The 19,440-nt window shown below is 59.6% G+C and overlaps 7 protein-coding genes across 7 annotated transcripts; all 7 read left to right on the top strand.

Moving 5' to 3' along the window:
• Positions 1-560: 560 nt before the first annotated feature.
• SLS55_000307 (uncharacterized protein) lies at positions 561-2,265 on the top strand (the record flags this gene model as incomplete). The annotated part of the gene is made up of 4 exons (XM_066771820.1): positions 561-770; positions 820-933; positions 996-1,202; positions 1,258-2,265. 4 exons carry the CDS (start codon positions 561-563, stop codon positions 2,263-2,265), a joined length of 1,539 nt encoding a protein of 512 aa, XP_066637099.1.
• A 1,186-nt stretch (positions 2,266-3,451) lies between these two features.
• SLS55_000306 (uncharacterized protein) lies at positions 3,452-6,652 on the top strand (the record flags this gene model as incomplete). The annotated part of the gene is made up of 2 exons (XM_066771819.1): positions 3,452-5,142; positions 5,830-6,652. 2 exons carry the CDS (start codon positions 3,452-3,454, stop codon positions 6,650-6,652), a joined length of 2,514 nt encoding a protein of 837 aa, XP_066637098.1.
• Positions 6,653-8,629: 1,977 nt separating this feature from the next.
• SLS55_000305 (uncharacterized protein) lies at positions 8,630-9,347 on the top strand (the record flags this gene model as incomplete). The annotated part of the gene is made up of 2 exons (XM_066771818.1): positions 8,630-8,777; positions 8,830-9,347. The coding sequence occupies 2 exons, from the start codon at positions 8,630-8,632 to the stop codon at positions 9,345-9,347; spliced, it is 666 nt and encodes a 221-aa protein (XP_066637097.1).
• An 854-nt stretch (positions 9,348-10,201) lies between these two features.
• SLS55_000304 (uncharacterized protein) lies at positions 10,202-12,454 on the top strand (the record flags this gene model as incomplete). Its single annotated transcript, XM_066771817.1, has 4 exons — positions 10,202-10,283; positions 10,336-11,681; positions 11,729-12,181; positions 12,230-12,454. 4 exons carry the CDS (start codon positions 10,202-10,204, stop codon positions 12,452-12,454), a joined length of 2,106 nt encoding a protein of 701 aa, XP_066637096.1.
• A 720-nt stretch (positions 12,455-13,174) lies between these two features.
• SLS55_000303 (uncharacterized protein) lies at positions 13,175-15,398 on the top strand (the record flags this gene model as incomplete). Its single annotated transcript, XM_066771816.1, has 5 exons — positions 13,175-13,363; positions 13,432-13,630; positions 13,730-14,061; positions 14,139-14,672; positions 14,796-15,398. 5 exons carry the CDS (start codon positions 13,175-13,177, stop codon positions 15,396-15,398), a joined length of 1,857 nt encoding a protein of 618 aa, XP_066637095.1.
• A 1,855-nt stretch (positions 15,399-17,253) lies between these two features.
• Positions 17,254-18,394, top strand: SLS55_000302 (uncharacterized protein; the record flags this gene model as incomplete). Its single annotated transcript, XM_066771815.1, has 3 exons — positions 17,254-17,552; positions 17,626-17,879; positions 17,991-18,394. 3 exons carry the CDS (start codon positions 17,254-17,256, stop codon positions 18,392-18,394), a joined length of 957 nt encoding a protein of 318 aa, XP_066637094.1.
• A 115-nt stretch (positions 18,395-18,509) lies between these two features.
• Positions 18,510-19,202, top strand: SLS55_000301 (uncharacterized protein; the record flags this gene model as incomplete). Its single annotated transcript, XM_066771814.1, has 2 exons — positions 18,510-18,513; positions 18,565-19,202. The coding sequence occupies 2 exons, from the start codon at positions 18,510-18,512 to the stop codon at positions 19,200-19,202; spliced, it is 642 nt and encodes a 213-aa protein (XP_066637093.1).
• Positions 19,203-19,440: the final 238 nt, after the last annotated feature.

The raw sequence follows: 19,440 nt of genomic DNA, 5'->3' as shown, positions 1-19,440 counted from the left end.
ACATGGCTGAAGCAGGTGCGACCTCGTAGCATGGTGGTGTAGCTAGGTTGTTCGCGGTGAGTACCGTGTTGAGAAGGGCCGAAATGCGCGGTTGAACGACTAGAGAGACGCGCTCATGACACGCGCTATCATGTGATGCTAGCAGGCACCGCATCTTTGGGGATGCGAAAACCTCGTTTTGCGGAGGAGCATTACTCGGAAGGCTCGGCAAGCGTGTGGGGGCAACGGAAAAGCGTGGAATTGGCTCAACGCCGAGTCGGGAGCGCCGGCGCGTGCTGGAACGCTGAGGCTTGGAAGTCGCACCAGCACCACCCAGCTCTCAGCACCGGCCGACGAGCAACGCGGCTCGCGGCGGAGTCGCTCGTCGCTTCGTCCGCTCGGCGTCTAGGTTCGACCGCAGCAACGGCTGGCGCCGTACTTATACCGTGCCAACCAGCCCAAGGCCCGGTGACTGCTGTCGCGCTCCCAAGACCCACGTCATCGGCCCCTCCATCGTTGGGCTGCCCGCGCTCTGCCTGCGCCACACCCTCTCCACCACCACCACAACCCCAACGCCCACCATGCTTGTATCTATAGTCCTGGACGAGCCGCTGCCTCACTACACAAACCTCGACACCATCTCCGGCCGCGTCATCATTCGCGCTACCAGCAACACCAGCGTCTCCTCCGTCGTCGTCAAGCTAGAGGGCGAGAGCAGGACCAGGCTTGTCCCGCCGCAAAACCCGCAATTCAACAACAGCAAGCCGCGCCCCGTCTTGGAGATCCACAAGGTGTGCAGGCTGCATCGCTGCGCTGACTTCGCGCGCTAACAACCGACAGATTCTCTACAAAACAGCCACCGTCTTCCCGCCGCCCAACCTGCAAACAGCCGACTGGGAGTCCCGCAAGTTCACCCTCAACCTCGGCAACTATGAATACCCCTTCTCGTTCAAGGTGCGTCCACCCTGAAAGCTTCGCTACAATATTTGGGCAGAATTGCTGACTGTGCGGTGCAGCTACCTTTCAACAACGCCTGTCACACCACGACATCTCTCACTGGAGGCTTCAACCTCGCTACCTTGGAAGTTGCCCGCCCTCCCACGAAGCATGTAAAGCAGACCTTACCCCCTTCCCTCACCGGTTTCCCGGGCGAAGCCGAGATACGATACTACGTGAAGTGCACCGTCAACCGGCCTTCGATATTGAAGGAGAACCCAAGAGCTGTACGCTGGCCCCTTCTACTCTCTGCCATGTTGCGTGTTTGCTTACACTGCTTAGTTCGTCCACTTTAATTTCCTCCCAATCGAACCTCCTCGCCCCCAAAAATTCGATGGCGAAGCGTATGCTCGACGTCAACATCAATTCAACCCTAGATGGGTTCCACCTACCGAGCGCAAGTCTGGTCTTTGGGACAAGCTGAAGGGTGAGAAGAGCACTCCTCCCGGGAGCCCAACAAAGGATGGTGTGGACTTGGTGCGCTTCAGCCTCGATGCGCGCCTGCCCAACCCGGCGATATTGACGTTGAACGACGACCTGCCGTTGAGGGTTCTGGTCAAGCAAATCAACGAGCGCAGCGACCCGGTCTACCTGCAAATGCTCCAAATCGAGCTTGTAGGCTACACTTCTGTCCGCGCGCACGAGCTCACGCGTATCGAATCGAACAGCTGGATCATCGCCAGCTTCAGCAACATGGCCATCCCCATCGGAGCTCCCTCAGACGTTCCTGGCACTGAGACGCCCATCAACCCTGAGTATTGGTCCGGCAAGCCTCTCCCCAACACCGTGTCTCCCTCTTTCGACACGTGCAACATCTCACGTTACTACGAGCTCGAGGTGCGTGTTGGCCTGGGCTACGGTTCGTACAAGCCAGGCCAGGACCAGATGGTCGTTCTTCCGCTACGCCTTCCGGTAAAGGTCTTCTCGGGCATCGAGCCACCACAAGCGCTCCTCCACGCCATGGCTTCGGCCAAGCCGACCCTGCCCCAACGCAAGCCTGTCCCCGGCTCTGCTGCCATGCCGCCTCTGAAGACGGGAGGTCCGGTCATGGAGGCCTCAGCGCCCCCGTACCATACTCCAATGACGCCTATCGAAGGGGGAGCAGGACACGGCCCGGCACCCCAAGGCCAGTATGCATCGGGTCACGGAGAAAACTACGAGGATGCACCTCCGAGCTACGAAGACGCGGTCGCGCATGATATGCCGGCAGTGGATGGACCGCGCAGAGACTACGCGCCGCCGCCGGTCCCGGAGGATGCGCCGAGGTTCAGTCACGACGAGAAGAGATGACGAGTATCTTGGTAGTGCCTCAAAAGGAGAAGTGTCAGGGGGCTTGGCTTCTACGATGAACGCCGAGGGAGTTTGAGGAGTTTTGGTGAATGAAAGGATGCGTTGGATGGCGCTGTGGATACCCCGAAGCTCCATACCTATGTGGCTTCAGATTCAAATTTCAGCATTAATATTATCCAATTACCGTAGATTCGACACTACATAATACCTCCTTTACGATGGCTAAACTCAACGCGAACAAGCATACAGCTTCCAAAACAATTGCAACTGCGTACGTGATTGAACTGATATCTGAACGGACCAACGGCGTGAAAGCAGGCCGTCCGACGGGGAGAACGGGCGATATTGCGGCCGTATTCGGTCGGGTCGGGCTGGGCGCGGGGCACCACTAGCTGAGCCACAACACAGCCTCCCAACTAAGCCACCACCACCACTTCACTGGTCACCTTATCTCTCCGGCTCTCGTGCAGGGATGCGGATCCTCGCGGGGAAAGGGCATCCGTCCCGACCGATGGAAGGAAAGTTTGGTGGAGCCTGGAAAAGCACTAGGTGGGATAGTTGAAGTTATTCCTTGCGGTCGCGGAGCCCGACAATGCCGAGAGGCCGAGCGGGAGCTGTCGACGATGCGAAGCTGCAGCAGCTCCAGCTGACTTTCTCATCAGCTGCATCATCATCAGCCTTGCCCTGCTTCTGCCTTCTTGCGACCGCGGGCGTCTGCATGCACCCTGCCCCGCCCCCCTGCCACTGCCACATGTCGACATCGCCCTTCAGCTTGTCTCGGTTTCTGGCGGGTGCTAGGCAGCAGTTTTGAACATCAAGCTTCCCCGCAACGGTCTCCGTCGGGGTCCGCGCTTTGCGTGTTTTGTCGGTTTCGTTGTTGCTCTACTTCCTCTCCGCTTTCACGTGCTATAGCCTCGCAGACAGCTGTTCAGACAGCTGTTTGTTCCTTCGCGCGGGAATCATCAGTCAAGATCACGTTCGGATCGACTTACCTCTCTGCCCACCTCCAACCACCTCACGACGTCTCCGCTCGCGGGAGAAACCAACCTACCTTTCCTTCCGCATTTCTCCCTAGGGCACCAAATCCAAGACACCAAACAACGCAGGAGAGAGGAAAAGAGCTAGGACAAACCACACCAACAACCGCCACATCAACCCACTCACCTAATCTAACCACACATCCACCATGCCCTCAACACCACCGTCAACAGGCCATCCGCCACGCCTCCGCACCCCATCACCACCGCCTCCACCCACCACGTCCTGGCCCGACGACGAATCGGAAGCCAACTCCCTCCACCCCGACATCGACTATCACCTCGCGCCCGCACCCTCGCACCCAGCCCCGCCCTCCCCCGCCTTCACCAGCTCCACCATCTACCGCACGCCGGACGAAGCCTACTCGGACGCCGAGACGGACGACTGGACGGAAGGCGGGAGCGGCATCGCGACGCCCGTGACGCTGGAAGACGGGAGCAGAGACGGGAGGAGGCCGGGCGGGAGGAGTCCGCGGTACGAGGACCTGCCGCCGAGCTACGAGGAGGCGCAACAGCAGCAGCAACAACATCAACAACATTCGGGGAATCCGCTGTCCCCGCCGCCGCCGTTCGTCGAGGCTGCGCATTATTCTCTGAACAACAACAGCAGCAGCGGAATCAACAACAACAACATCATCACCGTCAACAACGCCAGCGTAGCTCCGACAGACCCCCTCCTCCCCGCCGTCGAGCGGCTCGTCCTCCGCGAAAAGGAGCGCGCGGCGAGCGAGCACGAGAACGGGTCCGAGACGCGCAGCGCGTGGAGCGCCGGGTCGGGAGAAAGGGGCGGAGGAGAAGGCGGCGGTCGGCATCAGTTCAGCTTCGCGGCGGTCGAGGGGCTGGCGAGCGAGCACCACGGCGTGCTGGAGGTCGCACTTCAATGGGCGCATCCGGCGTGGTGCCACGACACAAGCGACCGGAAAGAGCCGGTGGCGACGGCGACGGCGCCGCTGGGGAGGGTCGTCGCGCTGCCGCAGAGGACGAATGGCGATGCCCACAACACCGCTGGTGGTGGTGGTGGTGGTGATGAGCAGCAGGACGTCGCCGGCAGCAACAACACCACCACCACCCTCGCCTTTGCCCGCGCCTACGCGCCCGTCCTGCACGACCACGGCGTGCCGCCGCCCCTCTTCGTCGCCTTCCTCGACGGCCTCAACGCCGTGTGCCACGCCGCGCGAGCCCCCGTCTCCTTCACTTCCCCATCCACCGACGACGACGATGATGACGACGGCATGGACCTCGAGCTCGTCGAGACGTACCTCGCGCGTGCCAACGCGCTGTTCTTCGCGCACCGCGGCCTGCTCGCGCGCGTCGTCGACGTCGAGGGCTTGCTGGACGACGTGCTGCGGCTGGGGCGCAACGGCCGGCGGACGCACCTGCGCGACGCGCTGGCGGCGGACGTGGCGCGCGCCGGGCTGGCCGAGCGCGAGCGCGTCGAGGCGCTGGATCCGTGGGTGGAGACGCGGTTGGTGTGGGAGGGGCTGCCGGCGGCGACGATCGGGCTGTGGGATTTGCGGGGGCAGAAGGGGCGAGAGGAGGATGGTGCGGAAGAGGAAGAGGAGAGCGAGATGGTCAGGCGGGAGAGGGAGCAGGCGCAAGAGATGCAGCGGGAGCGGCAGCAGGGTGATGGCACGACTACTACTGCTGCTGCCACCACCGTAGCAACAGGAGGCATATGGCCGTCGACAACGACGATGACGCCGCCAGCCAACCTCGCCGCCGTCACCCCGCCCAACCCTACAACAGCGACGGCGTCCGCCCACGCCGCCGGCGAGTTCTACCCCCAAAATCCCGAAGGCGGCCGCGCCATGCTATCACCACTACTTGACGAACAACAACAGTCCTCACAACCCGGCCCTTCATCATCGTCCTCCAACAGCCACACCATCTTCCCACCCATCCCCCCTCTCCACCCCCTCCCAGCTTTCATCGGACCCCCCTTCCCGCCACACGCGCCCCCGCCTTTCGGCGACCAGGCGCGTTGGGCGGACTGGGGCCAGGGTTTGGGCCGGCGCTGGGCCGACTGGGGACAGCGGGTGGGCGCGGACTGGGCGGCTTGGGGGCAGGATTTGGGCAGTCGGGCGGCCATGTTGGGGCAGGATGTCGGGAGGGGGTTTGATGGCAGAGGGATGAGGGGCTTCGGTCCTGGTGGTGGTGGCGGTGGAAGAGGGGGCTGGGGAGGAAGAGGGGTAGGCGGCGGTGGTGGTGGTGGTAGGTGTGGGAGGGGGCTATGGGGTGGAGGTGGTGGTGGCGGTCCCGCCGCTGGCTTTGGTGGTGGTGGTGGTATTGGTGCGGGAATGGGAGCAATGGGCGCAGGGCCGGGTGGCGGGCTGGGCAGTGGGTTTAACGGTTTTGGGCCGTACGGCGGACAGCTCTTCGGCGGGCCGAGGGGGTTCGGGTTCGCGGGAAGAAGAGGCGGTCCCGGCGGACGTTGGGGAGGAGGAGGTGGCGGTCCCGGTGGTGGGCGCGGCGGAGGCGGCGGCGGCTGGGGGCACCAGCTTCGCCCCGGTTGGGGCAACAACAACAGCGCTCAGTCATTCGGTGGTCAGTACGGCACGTTCAATGGCCTCGGGCAGCATGGCGGCGCCGGCGGCGGCGACGGGGTCGTGCCGAACGAAAGCAGCACCACGGTCAATACTGGCATCAGCCTCGAGGATCATGACCATGACGATGATGCCTCTTCTTCGTCATCCTCGTCGTCGTCGTCGTCTTCCGACAGCGACTCCGACCTCGACGAGATCGAATTTTCGTACCTCAAGCGCATGCGGTCGGTCGAGGAATCGGCGTCCGATGCTCTGGCCAAGGGCAAACGCTCGCGTTCCGAGGTCGAGCGCGAGCGGAGCAAGGCGATCGAGAAGGCAAAGGCGGATCGCGAAAAGGCCGAGCGGAAGCTCGAGGCCAAACGCAAAAAGGACGAGGGCAAGCGGGAGATGAAGGCGAAGAGGAAGGAGTGGAAGCAGCATAGGTCGACGGCGCGCGAAACGGGCAAGACGGGGAGGAAGGAGAGGAAGGCGGAGAAGAAGAGACTAAAGAAGGAGTTCAAGAAGGCGAGGAACAAGTGGAAGGAGGGCAGGAAGGAGGAGAGGCGTGAGCGGAAGAGCGAGAGACGGGAGAGGAAGGACAGGCGGCGTTGTGGTGATGGTGGAGGTCGCTGTGGTAGTGGTGGCGCGAGAACGGAGGCACAGTTGAACCGCCCAGGTGATCCCGGCTTGGAGGTCGGCGTCGCGCCGACCATAGATGAGGATGCTCGTGCTGCGCCTGGTGCTGAGGTTGGTGCGCCGTCCGCGCCCGCGCCGTCGTCGCCGCCGCCACAGCTGCTGTGGGTCGTGGTGGAAAATCTTGGGAACTGAACTGAGCGGTGTGAGCGTGGAGGGACGTGAGGCGCCCCCAAAATGAAATTTTCATGCGTTGTGGACGAGGCGCTTGGCGGAGCGCGATTTGTTTGGTGATCGATACTGCATCAGGTGGGCGGGCGTCTCATGACTTGTACGGCCATTGGTGAACACTGCGTCTCAGCCGGTGGGAATCGGTTTCTTGTAGCAATAAACTACCATTGAGATGTTTCACAGATTGCCTGGAGAGCCGAAAGGATCGAGGTAAGGCTGACTGCCATGGTGAGACAGAGGCGGGAGAACCATAGATCAATGCAGTATAGACGTGGTGTATCACGGCTAGCTTCGACAGGCGAAGTGGCGATGGCCCGATTGATCCTCTGGCGGAAAGCCCAACTCCGGCCGAGCTGAAGTGCCGCCGCGGCATACACCCGTACCGCCTGCCGTTTTCTCCGCATCAAGATGGCTAGCGGCCGTTGGTGTTGAGGAGCATCCGGTCCCTGATCCCTCCACGTGTTAGCCCGCTCGCTAACGTCTCCCCATACGTCACCCCGACAGGGGCGCCCCTTTTGCTCCCCGCATCCGCCAATCTTTTTTTCCCAACGCAACGACAGTGCTTATTTCGCATGACCCTTTTTCACGCGTGCCTGGAGCACAAGCCACGCCCTGGGAGATTCCCGAGGTGCTTGTTTCCCGCGGAGACGGTTGTGGCTTTCGGGGCAGCCGTCACTTCGGATCTTGACGCAGTCACTGCGCTGCAGCACCCGACTTCCGGCGTGCTGGTTTGATCTTCTCGGAGCTTAACCATTAAGCAGTTAGCTATAGGGGAATCGGAATTTGGGAGCTGTGCTAGCCGCCAAGGCCACTGCCGACTAGCCAGTCAGAGCTAGGCACGGCGCTCTTTTCCCCAACCGCAGCGATTGTCTGCCGCGCATCCCATCAGGAGAAGGGTGAGCTGCGGCTCTTGGCAGCCCGGCGAGGAGGTCAGGAACCGCGGGCGCTGCACGCTATACCGCTCCTTCGCGGGAGGGGCTTATCACCATCATCTAAGCCTTCCCAATCGGTTCTGGTACCTGCGGCGCGGCGAGCCGGCAGCATATCTGAGCTTCCCGCCTCGGTGGAGACGTTATCAAACTACGATTCATCAGCCCTGTGACGTATGCAGCCAAGGCGGGTAAGCTTCTTCTTAGACTCGAATTTCTGCCCGAAGTCATCTGAACTGTTTGCGGCGAGTATTTCGGAAAATTAGGGCGATCTGGCGATCCCTATATGCGAGCTACCCCGAGCCTCAGCGGCTGCGCCCCAGGGTTCACCGCCACACGCCAATGATGGGGGTGGCTTTTTCCGCGGCTATCGAGCAGTGCCATGAGGACTGTTGTTTGTTTCGGTGCTTGAGACATGTGCTGGTGCGCAGTGGCGTTTGCGCGGGCGGAGGCCGAGAAAGCGGCGGGCCCAGCTTTGGTGACCACTCAGTTAATGATCTTCAACGTTCAATTGTTTTTGACTCGGGAGACGGGAGATTGGTTACCAAGATAAGGCAGCTGAAACCCCGCAGATCCTCCTCTTATCGACCCTGTCTGCCAGAATCGGCCACCACAGGGCCACGGCTCACGATTCAGCGCTCGCTGAACCAATCCGGCGGACCGCCCGCTATGCTGCATGAGGGTCTGTGGGAAGACCGGACCGGGTCACGGGCCCTGCGCGGCAGCCGGGCGCCTGCAGGGACGAACTGAGTGTGCCAGCAGAGGACGAGTTTGAGGAGGATGACGATCGTCGTATGTTCGGCCATGCCATGTGTGATCCATGTTCGTCATCACAGCTGGTAGTTGCGAATGGCCGCGAGGAGAATGGGCGACTCAGAGCATATAAGAAAGGGAGTGGCCCGCTGGGAAGAAGACTCCATCCCACAACAGCCTGCTCACCAGCATCTTCCCACGTTCGCTTCACTTTCCCACCAACCATCGTCACTCTTTCGACACCAACACAACCATCAAAATGAAGTTCTTCTCCGCCTTCGCTCTTTCCAGCCTTTTCGTTGGCTCCATGGCCGCCCCGGCCGTCGAGAAGCGCCAGGACGTCGGCTCGGTCTTGAGCATCGTCACCGGCCTGTACTCCGAGGTCCAGCAGTACACGGGCGCCATCAGTGAGTGCAACCCAAGCTCTTTCCCCAGTGCTCGGTGCTAACAGCCACGCAGACTCCACCGCCACCAACCTCGGCCCTGCTTCCACCCTGAAGCAGAACCAGACTGCTGCCAACGCCTACCAGGACAAGGTTGACGGCCTCACCTCGCTCGTCCAGGGCACCGTCACCAAGGTCACCAGCCTCCAGCAGACCGCTGGTGGTCTCACCTCCCGCGCCGATGATGCCAACGCCATCGCCGGCGTCCTCAGCAACGTCCTCCTTGAGGTCAACGGCGCCATGAACAACGTCGACGGCACCCTCGGTCTTGGTTCTCTCCTCGGTCTCGCTACCCCTCTCACCGACACTCTCTCCGGTCTCCTTGATGGCGTTGAGTCCCTCGTCGGCGGTGTCCTGAACCTGGTTGAGGGTCTCCTCGGCGGTGTCCTCCAGACCCTTGGCCTCAGCAACGCCCTGTCCGGCCTCGTCGGCAGCAACGGTATCCTCAGCGGCCTTCTCGGCGGCGTCCTCGGTGGCGGCAGCGCCAGCGGCAGCTCCAGCGGCGGCTCCAGCGGCCTCCTCGGCGGCTTGTAAGCGTGTTATACGATAATATCTAGTGGTGTATTACGACTTCGATTCTTCACATCCGTCATATTTGGCCTTCTGCAGGCCGGGCTCGAGAGCGTTGGGACACGATGCGAGTGGGCTCTGCTTCTGTATACAATAGTTAGTCTGCTTCTGGGCAGCGGTAGCAATTGATTGTTGAAAAGCGCATCTGCACCTCGTAAACAGCGTGAGGCTTAGACTGAAACGGGCTGACGAACGCAGGCGGCGAGCGATTGGCTCGGCTGGCTGAGCTCGGGTGATGCGCAGCAGATCTAGACGGAACGGTCGGGACGGCGGAGCGGCATCCCTGCGCCAGCGCGGCGCCGCTGAAGAAGCTGGTTGCGCACACGCGCGGTCGGGCGCCCAAGTGTCGCATTGATGAGGTCGAGATAGGGCGGAGATGTCGGTGTTTCACACGGCGCAGAAACGGGGGAGCAGTGGACACGCGCGGGGCCTGGTGCGGCCTGAGAAGCTCCAACGCAGCACTACTTAGCCGCTGCCGCCCGCATCTCTCCCGCGCCTGTCCGCCAACCCCAAAACACTCTGCTAGGGTCGCAGGTCTCACGACCACCCCCGCCACGGTACTCGCTGCCATTTCCACTCGTTGATCTTCTCTTCTTCTTCCCGCCTCTTGCGCCCCCGCTCGCCTCGATTACTCAACCCGGGAACCGCTTTCGACCACACAGACGTGGCCTCGTGTCGCGCCCTCGCTGACCTCAGATCGCGGGCTCGCGCCGCCCCTTCGACTGCCCTGCGCCCTGCATACTTCTCTTCTTCAACTGCGCGCCCGCCCGTCTCCTCGCCCGACTTAGCCGCGACAAGCTGCATCTTCCCCGTCGACCATGCACGCTGACGTTCGGTTCCCGCGCCTACTGGCCCTCTTCGCCCTCGCCGTGAACCTGGCCAATGCCTTCTACATCCCAGGTAAGAAACCCAGGCATTCAGGAACCGTGGCCCCCGAGTAACCCTGTGGCAGGCTGGTCCATCAAGAGCTACGCCGACGGCGAGACCATTCCGCTTTTCGTGAACAAGGTCTACTCCGACAACACCCAGCTGCAGTATGCCTATGCCGACCTTCCGTTCGTCTGCCCCCCTACTGGCCGCCGCTCTCCTGGTTCCAGCGGTGCCACGCTGTCCCTGAATCTCGGCGAAATTCTCCGCGGCGATCGCATAATCTTATCCGACTATGAGCTAGTCATGGGCGTGGACGAGGAGGCGAGGTACTTGTGTACTACCAAGGTGGACAGGCGTGGCCTGGAAAAAGCAAAGGAAATCGTCAGGGATGGCTACGTTGCCGAGTGGATTGTGGATAACATGCCCGGTGCGACGAGCTTTGTCACCACCGACAAGTCGCGCAAATACTATGCTGCGGGCTTCAAGGTGGGCTACGAGGACTTTGACCCCGCAACTGGCAAGCCCCGCTTCTACATCAACAATCACGTTACCCTCGTTATACGCTACCGCCCCGCCCCTGGCCGCGACGGCGAGCATGGAAAAAAGGTCATCGTCGGCTTCGAAGTCTACACCAAGAGCATTGAGGCCGGCAACCGCAACAAGAACGGAATCCCCAAGGATCTTCACACTGTCGACGACGGGCTCGAGCTGCGCATGCAGCCGAACATGACGGACCTGAAGACGAGATACGCCGACTCGTCATATATTCCAGATGAGGAGAACATCGATGATGATGCCACGTTGACAATCCCGTACACCTACTCGGTCTACTTCCGCGAAGATGACCACGTGGAGTGGCAGAACCGCTGGGACATGTACTTTGTGAACCAGGATGACAGTTCCAAGATTCATTGGATTGCTATTATCAACTCCCTTCTGATCTCCACCATTCTGACGGCCACGGTCGCTGTCATCTTCACCAGGACGGTTCGTGGCGACATCAAGGGTACGAGTGACATCGAGAAGCCCAAGATCTCGCGTCCGAAAAACCCCAAGTCTCCCCGGAAGAGCGCTGAGAAAGGCGGCCTTTTGGAGCAGTTGGATGATGATGGCGACGCTGATATCTCCTCGGACGAGGAGCCGCTGGAAGACATGACGGGTTGGAAACTTCTTCATGGCGACGTCTTCCGCGCGCCGGCATTTGGAGGATTGCTGGCTCCTCTTGTTGGCTCTGGTTCGCAGTTGGTGTTTGTAGTGACGGGTCTCCTCGTCCTTAGCGCCGTCGGCGTCCTCAACCCGAGTTTCCGCGGGGGCTTCATCAGCGTCGGCCTCGCCCTCTTCATTCTCGCAGGCATCTTTTCTGGCTACTTCTCTGCGAGGGTGTACAAGACCTTTGGCGGACAACGCTGGCAGAAGAATGTGATAGTGGTGAGTACAATCACGCTTCTCTCATGTCGACTTCCTAACAATGACAGACTGGTACACTCATCCCGGGCCTCATCTTTGCCACCATCTTTATTCTCAATCTTTTCGTATGGGCCCAAGCTTCAAGCACTGCCATTCCCTTCGGCACATTGATTGCATTGCTGGTCCTGTGGCTGCTCGTCCAGCTTCCGCTCGTTTATGTCGGCAGCTGGTATGGGTTCGAGAAGGTTGGCGCATGGACTCATCCGGTGAAGACGAACACGATTCCGCGCCAGATCCCCGTTCAGCCCTGGTATACGAAGAGCATCCAATTCGTCCTGCTCGCTGGTTTGCTCCCGTTTGCCGTTATCTTCATCGAGCTTCTGTTTGTGTTCAAGAGTGTATGGCAAGACAAGAGCGGCTACTACTACGTCTTTGGATTCCTGGCCGCCGTTTGCCTTATTCTCTTTATCACCGTTATTGAGGTTACCATTATCGCAACTTACAACCAGTTGTGCTCGGAGGTGAGTCTTCGGTGTTGTCTTGGCGTAGCAGAAACTGACCATTTGCAGAACTACAACTGGTGGTGGCAATCTTTCTTCGTAGGCGGCGGCTCGGCTCTTTGGGTTTTCCTGGCCTGCACGTGGTACTACTTCTTCAAGCTTCGGATCACGGGATTTGTTTCCGGCATGCTGTTCTTCTCCTACAGCTTCCTCGCCTGTCTGGTATACGGCCTCCTCACAGGTACAATCGGTTTCCTTGCTGCGTACGCCTTTGTACGCAGAATCTACGGGTGAGTTATTCCACATGGCACAGAATATGTGGTCATCAGCTAACCTCACGTCACGTACAGAGCAATCAAAGCCGACTAAGCTTTGCATGACTAGCGAACCGGCAATGGCAGCGACAAATCTTCCCGTCTCTCACGCAAACCTTCTTTCGAAGCACATTGTCCCTACGTCTTTTTTCTATTTTATCTAGGGTGGGGGCCATTCAGAAGTCAGCACCAATGGCAAGGAGTTTCCGGGTAACGAGTTAATGTGGTGGAACAACTGAGATACGCGGATCGGATATCTTTCTCGTCCCTTTCTGCTCTGAAAGGGTTTGCTCCTTTCAGCGAGTTTGCCATCGAAGCATTCAGCATGCGCTACGGTCATCTGAGAAAATGAGTTACATACAGTTCTTTGATAAGGCTTATTACCGTCGCTTGTATATACTGTCCTGAGCCTGGTTACATAATACAGACGGTTTTGTATGGCAGCGGTGTTTGCAGCGGCGGCAACAGTGCTGATTACTTGCGGAAAAATAGGTGAGCATGGTTGTCTCCTAGTGTTGATACCAACAAAGGAAAAGCAGATGAAGAAAGCACAACAACGAATTGCGAATCCCTTTGTTCCTGGCCGCCGCAAGCGTCAGCCATAACTAACAAAGGCAACGCTCGACATTTCATGCCTCCTCTGAGCACTTGACCGCTCACACTTTGCGAGTCCCTTTCCTGCACACCAATACTTTCTATCATGGCAGGTCGCAGACCCCCGATCCTAGAGCCGAAGCCAGCGGTGATCGAGTACCAGGGGCCGTACGTTTACGAAGGCTTGGACCTCTGGCGGCAGGCACTCCGACGCGAATACAATCGACAAGTAGCAGCTCCTGGCGTTGCTGACAAGTGGGTGCGGCTCGCTCAGGCGAAAAGAAACGAAGGTGAAGTTTGTTCCTCGAAAACCGTGAAGACGCAGCCGGGAAGCATCTTTGCTAACGCTTTCGGCATTACGAGGACACAGCCGAGCGGACTCGCTACTTCAACGATTTCTACTCCGACTTGCCTTCGCCGGTGAGGAGGGCTTGGGAATGGGAGTCCCACAAGCGCTGGCCGCGGCCTTCGAGCCGGGGGCCGGCCAGCTATCTCGACGTCTACGCCAACGAGGATGAGATTTACTACACGAGGAAGGCGGGCAGGTGGAGCATGGGCGAAAGTCAGTACTCTCTCCCTCTCTCTCGACGCGAGTCACTCGGACGCTGGTAGGACGAATGGCGGCCAAGGAACTGTGGCTGACTGAGAGCTATGCCAACAGCCCAGATCAGGGACATGTACAACGAGGACTTTCAGACCCTAGATCAGGGGACTCAGGACAGGTTTCGAGACAAGGCACTCAAAATCGCGGATGCACGCGGCGCGGTCCCGCCGTGGCGTGTCTTCAAGCCGGCCCGGGACGTTACCTCGAACGGGCTTCGGCAGGACCCCGGCGTGCTGGCCGAGGATCGGAACGCAATGGCCGCCAAAGTAAAAGCACTCCTCAGTAAGAAGGGTGCTCAGTGGGCCGTCGCCTCGGCCTTTGGCGGAGGTGGGACGTTTGGTGAAGCCATTGTGTGGCGCGTGAGGGACACGGACAACACGACGCTGGCGGTAGGTCATGCGTTGCTTGCATGCTTTTTTTCTTTTCTTTTTTCTTGGGATATCGACCTAACGTGCGGATTTTGCAGAAAGTATTTCTCAAGAGAGACAAGAGCGAGAATGACGATATAAGCGATAAGGAGCGCAGATTGCTATGGGATGTCCACTTCTCGCGTAATGATCATCGCTACCTTCCGGCATTACTTGGGACACACGACAGCGGTCCCGACTCGAGGGGCAGGACCTGGCTCGAATATGCAATCTACGGGGATTTTCACCATTTTTTGGCGTACTACGTCGACAACGAACTCGTCGTTCCCGAGCCTTTTGCCTGGTACCTCCTCCACTGCCTGGCCCAGGCGCTCCACTTCCTCGAAAAGGGCCACAATAATCGACACGATAAAAACAAGCACCCGACTTGGACACCAAAGTACCACTACGACATCAAGCCCGGGAACATCCTGCTCGACGCCCCCGAAGAGGGCGGGCCCGAGTGGTGCCGCGAGTATCCCAAGCCCATCCTTACCGACTTGGGAGGCGCAGAGGACTGGCCGGCAACGACCGACCGCGACCAGATACCAAACCATGTGCGCGGTGGTGGAACCCCGAGATTCAGTTCATTTGTAAGTCACCGCACACCTCCACACATACATACATACCCAACAGAATCTCCTTCCATCCTTCCAACCTCCTCAAAAGCCACCACCACAACCACCAATTAACCTCTCCCCCCCTCCCCCAAACAGGAACTCTTCCCCCACATCATCCAATACTGGTCAAACAAAGAACGCACAGCGGGGCCCGCGCGGCCCGCCCCCGCCAACCCCCCCGCCAACGCCCCCGTCGGCTTTGGCAACTTCGCCTTCCCGCCCACCATCTCGCGGCGGGCGGTGCCGCACAAAGACCCGCTGCCGGAAAACACGCACGTGCGCATGCACACGTCGATCCATCAAGTCGGCGTCGTGCTGTGGTGCCTGATGGCGTCGCGCACGTCGCCGGCGGGCAAGCTGTTCGCGTGGCGCGGCGCCGCCGCCGAGGGCAACCCCTACCCCGCGTGGTGGGACCGCCTGCCCGCGCACCAGCCCCGCCGGCCGTGGCCGTGGCGCGTCGCGAAGAAGGGGGACAGGGAGAAGTACAAGGCGCTGGCGGATCGGAAGTGGGCGAGGGGTGTGCAGGTGGTGGTTAAGGGAGGACAGAAGAGGGTCAGGCCGGTGCCGAAGGGGTTGGATCGGTTGGGGGTCAGGGCGAGGGAGTGGGTCGCCGGCGGGTGGGAGCCGTATGGCCCTGAGGAGGCGCTGAAGCCGGCGTACAGTGGGAGGTTGATTGAGTTGGGTGAGTGTGTGTTGTGATTGGCTTTGCTGATGACACGGGCTGACTGGTGTGTTTGGGGCAGTTTATCGGTGCATGAGCCCGCTTCCAGAGGACAGGCCGACGCCGAGCCAGCTTTGGGATGAGACGGCGAAGGCGATGGATGATATTACGAAGCAGTATCCGGATGGAAGCCGCCGGCGCCCTCCAGCGGTGCAGTTGCAGCCAGATAAGGTAAGTGTGGTCCATCATTATGTCCTCTTTCCTTTATAAATCCGGTCGCTGACAAGTTGAACTGCAGTTTCCAATTGGAGCGCACGTTTTGCGAGACCGTTGGGACCCTGGCCCTGGCGCTGGCCTCTATGGGGGTTTTTGGTGAAGGTAGTCGGAGACTGCGTCTGGATGCCTCAGTATGATTGTGCACATCGGGAAACATGCTTCAACTACAGATGCAGGCAGTGCGTACTATCTTTTGCAGAGCAGTAGTAATGAAGACAAGATAGCTTGAACACAATGGTTTCTTTTTTCAATGGCGTGAGGAGGCGGACCAATGGCGGGGGTGCGCATCGGCTATCCTACACTTTGCTTACCAGATACCAACGCCACATAGGTAAGTGCCGCACTAGCTTCGAACTAAAGATTAACCGCACACCTCGATGCCTGCACACCAGTGAGATATATACTCCTTTTGTGATGAGAAAATTGACATATTCCTGGCTGTCATTGTCACGGATCTACGAGTGCAATGAAGTGCTGGTCTTGTTTGGTACTCAGCTGTTTGGGTACCCACGAGGATGCTATTAATAAACAAGGCACATACATTCAGAATGATCGGAAGTACTCGAGAAATTGGAGTCATGTATGCCTAATAAGCTACCTCCAAGCAAGGAACTTAAAACGAAGACTTTGGACCGGAGAGTGATCTGATATGAATCATTTTGCAGATACGCGGTCAATGTAACTCCATTGCATGCCATGCCGGCGAGATCCGGGAAGAGACATCCGTTGAATTGGAAGGGGTGGCCGTATCCACCGCGGACACTTGCTCTCACTGTGACGCAAACGAGGCTGAGCCGCAGAGTTTCTTGGATGGATTATTGCTGCGGTTGACTTGGTCAGGCGCGCAACCGAGGATATTTCAGGACTCGAGTGGCAAAGTCAAAGGATGCAAGGGCCTAAGCCCGAGATATATACGTTTGGCTTCTGAAGCCGTCGGCATCAGCTGAGTAGGAAGCGGAGTTAAGAAGAGTGCTACCCGAAACTGAACGGCACAGCCCTACCTGTGCAACAGCGCTGCCCAGGGCCGCTTAATTACATGCTTAACCAAGGTCAAGGACACCCACCACGTGGAGATCACGCTGTCAATACGCGGGTCCTATATCATTGCGGGGGCGCCACCTTAAGATGCTACGTGCAGATGGAGTAAGCGGCATGAAGTCGGCTGCTAATATGGACATTTCGTAAGCGCTAGAAGCCCTATGACGAGGGTATCATCCGCAAACAATGCCCGAAGCGGCGAAGACGGGGGAAAGACGGTGGTACGGGGCCGGGGGCCCGACACGGGCCGAGTGATAGCCGTGTCAGCCTGCGTCCAGGCACGTCCAGGGGTCCTACACTCGGGTCTTGAGGGGGTCAGCCGCCCTCACGCAGGCACCCAGCACCAAGGAAACGTCGTGCGAAGGCGCCCAACTACTGCAGTCCAGCTCGGCCGAACCAGGTTCTCCCCATGGCTCTGCATCGGACAGCGAGAAACAAGATCATGTCAAAAAGCAATGCAAGACAGGGACAAGCCTGAGGGAAATGTATAAAAGCTGCCGGGAAATGGTCACTCGTACCTCCTGAACATAACCAGTCTTGTCTTTCTACCAACTCGCACTCAACGACACTTCAATCTCAATGGCATCCGAGCAGCGTGTTACCGTTGGCATCATTGGTGGTGGGCCTGCCGGCCTGACCCTGGCCAACATCCTCGAGCAATCCGGCATCTCCTACACTCTCTTCGAAGCGCGCAATGACATTGCTCCGCCCGAGGGGGCCAGTCTCGGCTTGATGCCGAACGGCCTCCGCATCCTCGATCAGATCGGGCTCATTGACGAGGTTGAGGAGTACGCAGTCGCACACGACTACTGGGAGTACCGTGACGGCAACGGCACTCTCTACAACACTTTGCACGCAATGAGGTCCTATCCGGAGATGTAAGCGCAGACCACTTCCATACGATTCCTTTCCCGCCGCCAAAGCATGCTAACTCCAAATTCTTCCTCAAAGCCTTGGTTACGGAGGATACTTCATGGAGAGGCAGCGCGTGCTTGAGATCCTCTACGAGGGCATCAAGGACAAATCGCGCGTCCTCACCGGCAAGCCGGTCTGCAAGGTGGAGAGCTGCAGCACTCATGCCACCATCACCACGACAGACGGCGATCGGCTGGACTGTGACTTCCTCGTGGGTGCCGACGGAGTGCGGAGCCTTGTGCGGCGGGAGATCGAGGCCGCATTGCCGCACCTCCACCACACTCCCGACAGTACGTCACCTCCCCCTGTCTGCCCGGGAATCCTGCCAACATGCATCACTCCCCACTCAAACTCGAACCCGGGATTCCGGCCTTCAATGCTGACCACATGCTTTTCACCAGACTTCGCTACCAAATACGGTTGCGTCTACGGCATCTCCAACGCGCTCCCGCAGATCAACCCGGGACGGGCCTTCACCGTGCACCAGTCGGACGCGTCGCTGCTCATCTTCTCGGGCGCGGGCGGCACGCTCTACTGGTTCCTCTTCGTCGACCTGCACCAGACCATCGGCTTCGACGCGCCCGACAAGAAAAAGTACACGGACGACGACCTCAACGCCGCGTACGAGCTTGTGGCCAACGCCACAGTGACTGCGGGCGTCACCTTCGCCGACGTCTTCGGCGCCAAGCGCGTTGCCGTCATGACGGGGCTGGAGGAGGGCGTCGCCGACGTGTGGAGCCGGGACCGCATGCTGCTGCTGGGGGACTCGGCGCACAAGGTACGTGATCATGATCTGAAGAGATAACAGCTACCCCTCTGCTGGGGTTCTACAGCCCTTCTGCAGGAGTGACCCACTCACCCCCACAAGCATTCCTGTGCTGACAACCCCCCGCCGCCGCCAGATGACCCCTCACGCGGCCATGGGTGCCATGCAAGCCATGGAATCCGCCGCCAGCTTCTCCAGCCTGCTCCTAGCCCTGCGCGCCTCGCACCCAGACTACTTCCCCACCCCCCTCTCCTCCTCGTCCTCCTCCTCCTCATCCTCCTCCAACTCCTCCGCCGCCTCCTCCTGCTCCGACACCGACGACCCCATCCCCCATCCCACCATCCCCACCCACGAAATCACCCGCCTACTATCCACCTACCAGGCCCGCCGCCACGCGCGCACCGCCAGCGTCGTCGCCGGCGCACACTTCCACTGCGCGACGCAGCTCAAGGTGACCGACCCATCCAACCCATTGACGCAGCACTTCATGCAGCGCCTGCCGCACCTGACCAACGAGCTGTGGCTGCACATGACGCTCGACGGCCTGTGCCGCGCCCACGCCATCGACGGCTGGCCCGAGGCCCGCAACGGCCCGCGCGTGAACCGCTACGCCGAGAGCGCGCGCCGCTTCCTCGAGGGTGCGGAGAGGAGGAAGGCGCAGATGGGGGTGGCAGCGAGGGCGGGAGCGGGGGAGCGGCGGGCTGAGGGTGTGGTGGTGGCGGCGGTTGAGGGTGCGGGGAGTGGCGGCGGGAGCGGCGTTGGTGGAGCCGCCGCCGTCGCCGTTGACGTGATGCAGCAGCAGCAGAAGGCTGAGAAGCAGGCCGAGATGGTTCCAACGGCCGCTTGAATGATTTTTTATTTTTATTTTTTATTTTTTAGGTTTCGGGCTTCGGATGGGGCGTTTTCTCCTCCGGCTGTTGTTGTTGCACTAGTTTACTTTCTGTTCATGTACGGCCACTCCTTATAGTAATACCTTGTATTTCCCGCACATAGGAATGAAAGTTTTATGACGTCGACGCGCATTCGAAAGAAGTGAAAATCCCCCTGTATGCCGGGCGCGGGTTCGCTTAAGCAAGATTCGAAAA

Source organism: Diplodia seriata (assembly GCF_021436955.1).
Source record: "Diplodia seriata strain FDS-637 chromosome Unknown scaffold_1, whole genome shotgun sequence".
In the NCBI taxonomy this organism is placed as follows: Eukaryota; Fungi; Ascomycota; class Dothideomycetes; order Botryosphaeriales; family Botryosphaeriaceae; genus Diplodia; species Diplodia seriata.
The sequence above is the reverse complement of the archived record's forward strand: the minus strand, read 5'-3'. Positions and strand labels throughout refer to the sequence as shown.